The sequence below is a fragment of the Curcuma longa genome, unplaced genomic scaffold, assembly GCF_044706935.1.
Source record: "Curcuma longa cultivar G26 ecotype Majalengka, Jawa Barat unplaced genomic scaffold, ITB_CL_G26_1.1 contig_24026, whole genome shotgun sequence".
Classification (NCBI taxonomy): domain Eukaryota; kingdom Viridiplantae; phylum Streptophyta; class Magnoliopsida; order Zingiberales; family Zingiberaceae; genus Curcuma; species Curcuma longa.
Window position 1 is genome coordinate 1 of NW_027432318.1, and position 8,537 is coordinate 8,537.

General features: G+C 42.1%; 2 protein-coding genes and 1 pseudogene across 2 annotated transcripts; 1 reads left to right on the plus strand and 2 right to left on the minus strand.

Annotated features, from left to right (window-relative positions):
• Positions 1–483: 483 nt before the first annotated feature.
• On the minus strand, positions 484–1,966 carry LOC141818267 (uncharacterized). Its single transcript, XM_074705788.1, has 3 exons — positions 1,526–1,966; positions 834–959; positions 484–753 (listed from the first exon to the last, which is right to left on the minus strand). The coding sequence occupies exons 1-3, from the start codon at positions 1,964–1,966 to the stop codon at positions 484–486; spliced, it is 837 nt and encodes a 278-aa protein (XP_074561889.1).
• A 205-nt stretch (positions 1,967–2,171) lies between these two features.
• LOC141818268 (anthranilate O-methyltransferase 3-like) lies at positions 2,172–3,808 on the plus strand. The gene is made up of 4 exons (XM_074705789.1): positions 2,172–2,260; positions 2,337–2,759; positions 2,896–3,153; positions 3,220–3,808. The coding sequence occupies exons 1-4, from the start codon at positions 2,186–2,188 to the stop codon at positions 3,583–3,585; spliced, it is 1,122 nt and encodes a 373-aa protein (XP_074561890.1). The 5' UTR covers positions 2,172–2,185; the 3' UTR covers positions 3,586–3,808.
• Positions 3,809–4,716: 908 nt separating this feature from the next.
• LOC141818266 (protein PHYTOCHROME KINASE SUBSTRATE 4-like) lies at positions 4,717–6,070 on the minus strand (annotated as a pseudogene).
• Between the last annotated feature and the right edge of the window lie 2,467 nt (positions 6,071–8,537).

An 8,537-nucleotide genomic window follows, 5' to 3' on the forward strand; every position in this document is an offset into this window, starting at 1 on the left:
TGATGGTGATAACAGTATGCATCATTCACGACAAACAAAGAAGTATACAAAATGAGATCGTTGTGGATGATTCTATATACATTCAAAGCAAACGCAATTAACTCGTAAAAAAATATTCTGAGCACACTCTAAATGCATTTCTAGATGCAAACTGGACCTTTCAGAAGATTGTTTCTAAAAAAACATACATTACAACTGGAACTTATTTACTTTATAGGAAATGTGATTAGGCACTTCCCGACCACAATCACAGATGCACACTACATACAGAAAGCTTCTTGTGCAAGATAATTAGAATTTCTCCGCCCTGATAAATCACATTATTCAAGAATTGTATCATCTCTTCTTCATCCTCGAAAGGCATAAAAGAAAAGGAACAAGTACTAAATAAGTCTACAACAAAACAAATACTGAACAAGTTTACAGTTTACTACAAAAAACTATTTCAAATTTATCAAATACAATAAAACGAAGTTAATTCTCTTAATCTGAAGAGACCACAACAGCGTGTATGACAACCCAAATTATCCAACACATTATCACCACAAATATGTGTCTAATTATTTTTTTTGTTTTATCCAATTCAGCCTCCAACTTGTCGTTTTCGGTCTTCAACTCCTTCATTGTATTCTCTGCACTTTTAGCATCAGCCTCCAACTTGTTTATTCTTCTTAGCAATCCTGGTATTACTTGTGTTGATCTACTACAAATCTCATCATCAATCCATGTCCAGAAACCACACCCTCCTTCATTCTGCGATTCCAAATTATTTATGAGATTAAATGCCCAAGTTTTGCACAAAAAAATGACAAATAATGTTAACTTTTCCATACCTCATGCAGTGAACATATGGCAAATCTCCTGCCTGGGTTATCATCAGTCCATGAGGTGATAATTTTTGCTAGTAGTCCACATCTGCATTTCGGTGTATTGGTGGTATAATACTTGGGCATTTTTAACTTGCAAAGACAAACAATTAATTAGAGATAGAAAATATCATAGAGCATGTATCCCATATAACAAGCTCATAATCAAAAATAAGTGCAAAGGAAAATTTAGGTATCTGGAAAAATAGTGATACGGAGAAGCAAATTGAAACATATATAATTTACAACACAGGTAGCCTAGGTTATATCCTGAATGTAATCTAACATATTTAGCCTAACCTACTTAACCCAATTAATCTAATTAACACTTGTTAATTACAAACTTTGTGACAGGCTTGCAATATGTTCTGAATGGCTTTGACATGGTTGTTACTTTGATTTCTTCTTTGTTAATGTACTTGCACAGGCTTCTATAAAGAAGGAAAATGGGCAGACTGCAATTGTTCCACTTTTTCAAAGCCTAGAAAATATTGTCGGTGAGGTACATTTTCTGAATTTTGGAGTGTTACTATTTCTTTAATGCAGTGCAATATAATACAGTGAGAAATCACATCTAAATAATGTTGGAACAAATGATAGAGGAAATGCAATATGCAGGTATCTATAGATCCAATTCAAGGGAAAAAATTAGAACATACTGTGTCACCTGCGTTTTCGGCGGCGAAGGAGGGAAAACGAAGGGAGCGGCGTTTCGGGAGCGGGCGGCGTTCGTCGGAGGAGGAGGAGCGGCGCGGAGATTGCTGGCGAAGGAGGAGGAGGAAGAGATCCGGCGGAGATTGCTGGCGAAGGAGGAGGAGGAGGAAGAGACGAGGGTTAGGGTTTTCGGCGTGGAGAGGAAGAGACGAGGGTTCGGTTCGGTTCGGGAGCGGGAGGAAGAGGGGGAAAAACGCAGGGGGTGAAGATTTGCGTTCGTCGGAGGAGGAGCGTTCGTCGGAGGGGGAGGGAGCGGAGATTTGCGTTTTCGCCGAAGGAGGGAAAGGGTTTTTGACGAAGAGGGAAAAGATTTCGGGATTTTGGGGGAGGGGATGGGGGGAAGGGGGAGAGAAAATTGAAAACCCACGTGGCAGTCCACGTGGCATGACACACGTGGACCGCCACATCATTCCTGCTATGCTTCTGCAACTCTGCTACGTCGTAATCAACTCAGCTATGTCCCGGGGCAATTGGGGCATATTTCAACCATTACAGTTAGTGATCTAATTACACGTGGCGTTTTGATACCATGCTGACTTCCATAATATTCCATATTTACGGCAATTAACGCATATAGATCAGCGCCCTGTGCGATAGGGTAGGCCATGGCCTTGGAGCAAGTTCTTCCCACCGTCGGAGGCGGCGGAGAAACCAGCTACGCTTCCAATTCGAAGCTCCAGGTGACTGATTTCCTCTTAACCACTACGTTTCTGAGCGTCTGCTTAACTCGCTAGCTTAATTGTGAATAAAATTCAGGGGAAGTCGCTGCTGGCGGCGATGCCCATGCTGGGCTACGCAATAAGAGAGGTCTGCGGGTCGCTGCGCCCGGCGGAGAAGCTGGTGGCGGTCGACTTGGGCTGCTCCTCGGGGCCCAACACGTTCCTGGTCGTCTCCGAGGTGCTCAAGGTCGTCGGAGACGGTGTCGCCTCGCGGGAGGTGGCTAGTCCTGTTCTGGAGGTCCAGTTCTTCCTGAATGATCTCTCGGGGAACGATTTCAACCAGCTTTTCCGGTCCCTCGACGAGTACAACAGGAGGAAGGAGGCGGAGGAGGAGGAAATGGGCCGCCTGAGGGTGCCGTACTACGTCGCCGGACTGCCTGGGTCCTTCTACAGGAGGCTCCTCCCGTGTCGGAGCGTCCACTTCTTTCACTCCTCTCACAGCGTCCATTTGCTCTCTCAGGTACGCTCAGCTCAACCATGAATAAGATTTTTCTGAAAGAATTCCACTTTTAAAACAATCATTTATAAACACATATTAAATATGTTAGTCCACATCTCTGATCAGAAACAATGCACCTTAATTTTACACTTGTTAGATGCCTCAAGGAATCGAGCAGCTTAACGAGAGGAACATATACATAGCCGAGTCAAGCCCGCCGGAAGTTGTAAAAGCCTACCAAAACCAGCACCAGAAGGACTTCTGCCGCTTCCTCGAGTGCCGGCACGCTGAGCTGACCGACGAAGGAAGAACGATGCTATTGATTCCAGGGAGGAAAAACCATCATCTACCTTACCATGGAGTTGCCCATCTCTTCCGGCTTTTAGCTCAAGCTCTAAGTACTCTAGTGTCTGAGGTAAATCACCATCATCGTCATTCTTATTATTTATCTGTAAATTTTTTTTGAGAAAGTTAATTACAGGGAACGATAAGAGACGAAAAACTTGAAAGTTACAATGTGCCCCTTTACTACCCTTCCTTGGAGGAGATAGAGGCAGTGCTTGGCAGTCAAGGGCTGTTTGGCATGGAGCGAGCAGAGATGATCGAGGCCAATTGGGATCCATTCGATGAGTCAGAGGGCCTCTCCTCGAGTGTTGATGTGGCACAGAGCGGGAAGAACATCGCCAAGTATATGAGGGCAGCGCTGGGGCCGATGATTGCGCATCATTTTGGGGAGGAGGTGCTGGATGAGGTGTTCTCCAAGTATGCTGCTAATCTTTCAGGGCACCTCCTCCAAGAGAAGACCAAGTACGTCTTCTTGATCATTTTGTTGAAGAAAAAGATTTGAGAGGTGCCTGCCTGCCTTTCTTTGACATGTACAAGTTCTCTATCTCCCTCTTTAACTTCTGCTGTAAGATCTGCAACTAGAAAAACACTCTTTTCTCAAGTCATTCATTGCCAGGATCGGGTTAGCTTGTCTACCTTCTGCCACCTTGTGGGGACTTTAACACCAGCATTTGGCCTGACATTGAGCTGGAAAATGGATGGGCATGTTTTGGATTGGTGTTGTCTGGAACCCTGCATGTGTTTCCTCCAATAAATGAAGAGACTTTTGTATTCACAATTTTTTTTTGTTTCCTTTGATATTGTTAGGCAGCTTAAATCTTTTTAGTGAGTGTAGCATGTTTAAGTAATTTTATGAGTAAGATTTAATAGTTTGATCATTCTATTAAGTTTTGGGTGAAAAATTTAAAAACCACTCCTAGCTATCCATTAAGTTTTTCTTAAAATAGAGAGCGCAATCAAAAGATACTGACATCTGGGTTAACCGTTGCGTACACTTCCCGATTTACCCTGGTAGCCAATAGGAAACTTTCGTGAGACCAGATCGCTCACCCCTAGGGATAGTCAATGAGGCTAACTGGGATTTATCATTTAAATTTCTATGGAATCGAGCCGATCACTCCGAGAGATAGTCAATAAGATTAACTGAGATTTATCATCATAAAAGAGGATTCTTCTTTACCCTTACAACGCTTCTTATCGCCTACCTCTAAAATTAATTAAATGAACCCTGAATACTTAAATTATCAAAAAAAAAAAACCAAAACAATAGAGTAATTTTAATTAAAATTGCATCACTTTATTTCTATAAAATGGTATAATTTTGATTGAAGTTATTTTAAGATGACATTAACTTTAGTTAATTCTGCTTAAGATAAACATAAATAAATATTTTGGATATTAAATTATAGATAAAATGTTATTTTAATAAATTTTAGAAGAAGGTCATTCTTTTGGGAATGCTCTTTTTATTTTTTATTTTAAGCATTTATGAAAACAATTTGTATACAGATATAAATTATTGATGCTGATCTAATTTTTATTTTGTCATATTTGTTGCAAGTCTTCAATTTTAAAACATTTTCAACAATTAAAACGGATGGAAATCATTAATGGCAAAATAGCACATGAAGCTTCATTTACATTCATTAATAAATTTGGACTTCTTTGGCGGTTTAATCCGGCTTAAGTTTTTATGAAGCGCCCGGTCTGTTGGTTCTTGCGGCCGAGCCGGCGTTGGCCCGACGCGGACGGCTTTCTCGCTCCGGCGGCTCAAGAGACCGCCGGCCTTCAGCCTCGTGTTCCTCCCCGATGCAGCGAAACTCGCCGTAGTCCGAGGCGGCGCTGGAAAATTTGCGGTCGAAGCCTTCCGCGGTGGCGACGCTCCACTCGACGCTCGCTTCGTTCGGGGCGACGGACGGAGCGGCCGCCCTCTCGAGGCTCCGGCTCTGGAGCTGGAGGATCTCCGTCGCCGCGCCGCTCCCGACGAATCGACGCCCTTCGAGCTCGTCGAGGGAGTCGCGGCGGCGGCAGGTCGAAAGGCTCTCGATCTCGAACAGGTCCGAGCTCGTGTCGCTCGCTGCGTCCTCCTCCGGCCGCGGTTGCAATAACTCAGAAGTCTTTGCCGTACTCTGGAATACCTCCATCGAATCGCGTGGTGACTCTCCGGCGACGTCGGGAGGGCTAAGGACCGGGAAGGAGAAATCGGAGACGTCGGCGAAGCGCCCGCCGGAGTTCATTATCCGGTGACTGATTTCCGCAGGAAAAGTCTTTTCCGGAGAGAAACGGCTGGCTACATTGAAAAAGCTTCGATCTTTACCCCAATTTTCGGCAGTTATCTTCATCGTCACCACTTCGTGGATGTCTAATTCGTTGTCGAACTTATCGGTCGGCGACCTCTCTGGGATGGTATCGAGTCCCACCTCTCCTGCTCGAAAGCTCTGTTTCTTCGCATCAAACGAGGCATTCAACGGTCGAATTGGGGTCGAATGCTTCTTCTCCTCCACGTCGACGGACTTCTTGCCGGAGCAAGGGCAGCTACGCCCGAAGACCACTCGCTTGCGGGACGACCGAAGCCTACCAGCTCCGTGGCGGAGAAGTCCAGATTTACTGTTCCAGCTGGCTTCCGACGACTCGGTGGGCGTCGCCTGGCTCGGCGAATCCCGACCATTCAATCCTTCGGAAAGGTGGCACCTTCGGAGCGCCCCATCGACGACGAGGGTCCCCTTGGCGACTGCCTCGTCGCCTTCACGGAAGTACCGCTCGGCGTCGAAGATGTTGAGCTCAGCGTCGTCGACTTGGCGGGCTATGCGTCGGCGGCCGTGGCCGCCGGCGACAGCGTCGGGCAGGAGGTCGGAGAGCACAAGGGGGTCGCCGAGGTGCGGCTTGCGGTCGGGTGCGAGTAGAATGAAGTGCGGAGGGTGGAAGGCAGCAGGCCGTTGGTGCAGGCGGCCGCCAATGAAGCTTGCTGCCGTACTGTGTCTCTCCATCTCCCCATTCTCCTCTTCCGACTTCATTGCAGAAAACTGGAGCCTGCGCTCGTGGGTTTTATACAGGCTTAAGGCCGCCATGAAATGCGCAAAAGTCATGAGCAAGTAGAGGGAAGCATCATCACATCTAACTACAAGCTATAAGATCAGTTTTAACTTAGTCGAGTAGTTCCCTAGATCAAATTGGTTCGACAAGACAACAATCTTGCTCAATGTTAGATGAACTCAATCGAGGCCACCATAAGGATGTGACTCTCAAATTGGCATGGCTGGCCCTTGTCTACCTTTCTCATGGATTCCTCACAAAATTTGATAATCTAATCATGTCTAGTCACCTTCAATCTCGGAAGAACAGATAAGATGCATGCATCAGGCAGTGCTGACCTGACCAACGTTTTAAGGACACTAAATCACTGGGTACATGCATGTTTACCTGGATGGATGGATGGAATCTGAGAAGACGAAAGCTTTTGTTTCGACTAGTACGATAGAATGAAGACGACGAGCGGCTAATGTCCGTGTTTCGGTACAAGCTAGCAAGCAAGGGTGCAAGAGGCCATTGTCTCAGTCACCATGTGAGGACTGGCGTCCCATAAGGAAGAAGAGCCAACAAAGAGCACTAGCTAGCCTCCAACCAGAGCCAACAAATATTTCAACAACAAAATAGGTCGAACCGAACTATCCCATCCAAGTTCAACAGCCGTAGTAACAACAAATAAAGCTGGGGTTACACTCAGGCCATCTCCTCTCCTGGAAGAAAAGGAAACAAGAGGAACATGAAGGGTATCATGTCTCCTTATCTCCTTCCTTAAACTATGCGTTCATCTGTGGACGCCAAACTTCCACATGTGGACTTGAAGCCCTCAAGTGTTCCCAGCCACCATCTTTGATACAGTCTCCTTATCTGACAACTCAATCAGGCCTAAGCTAAGCAAAGGAAAGCACAGGAGGGTCCCCTCTCTAACACCTTGAAAACAATGGATGTTTCTTGTGGTGTCATCGGAGAGAAAGTAACGTCACTTGCCACTTTATTGCACGCACTGTTTTTTTTAAGCTTTAGTGGACTTTCTCATTGGTAGGGTCTTCAGACAGTTTGTTGATCTGACAGGCAGAGCAGGTAAGATTGTTAACAGTAAGGAGATTTGTTTTTGATGGATTATGACACTGATTTGGCAATTTGTAGGGGATAAAAGACAGCTCTCGAGTAAGATTGTTAACACTAATGAGATTAGTTTTTGATGGATTATGACACTGATTTGGCAATTTGTAGGGGATAAAAGACAGTTCTCAAGTAAGATTGTTAACACTAATGAGATTTGTTTTTGATGGATTATGACACTAAAAATGCATCAGTGGTCTCATATAGATCCATATAATTTATTATAGAATACTAAATTCAATTAGAGCAATTGCTTAAAAAAGGCCTTTAAAATTTATTATTATCTTGGCAATGTCAGATTTTTCCCCTTAAAATATCATCAACCCCATAACCTTCTCTAAAAAAGAAAGTAAATAAAAAATCTAAAAAAAATGATGTATTATATTTATTCAAAATTTTTGACATAATTTTTAAGAATTATATAACAAATTTTGGTTAAAATTTTTATTGGGTAAAAAAAAAGGAAATTAAAAAAAGAAAAAAAGAAAAAAAATTCTAAAATAATGTTTCTTATTGATACCCGGACATGATTATAAAAAATTGTATTACTTAATTAAATTTTAACTAAAATTTAATCGGAGTGTTAAAATGAGGATATTCATTTATAAATTACTAACAAGAAAAATGGTCATAATTACAAAATTAAAATTTGACCGATATTTAATATCAAATAATATCCCTAAGTAAAAAAACCGTTTTGAATTAAAATAATATTTAATAATCTAATAATAATCATTTTAATTTTTATATATAATACCAACTGTCCTCCAAAATTATTATTATCTCCTGTTTAAATTTTTAAATTGATCAAAGAGCATTATAATAATTATTAAATTATAATTATTACAATATAAATCCATCAATGTGCTCAACTGACTCCAAATTTAAATTGAAAATAATAATATTAAATAGTACTAAATAATATTAAAAAAAAAAAGAGTGCTTTGCCCATATTTTTTCGTCCCAACATGTCTAAGAAATAAATTTTACATTTGCATCCTGTCAAACTCCTTTATATTTACTTTTGTAATTTTGGGAAAAAATACTGGCCCAAACTTAAAAATATACTATCCAAAAATCTTCTTATCCGCAGCCCACCAATCAAGATAGAATACATAAGATTATTTCTACAATTTCTTTTTTACTTAAATAAATTGTTGATATGATTACATCAATCAGTCTGAGAGTAACTCCCAACATGAAATATCAGTACAGAAAATTACATTTAATCACATCAAAAACTTAGTTTAGTGCTTCACAATGACAAGAATTAGTCATCTCTAAAAGATCTCATAAGTTTTTTCATTG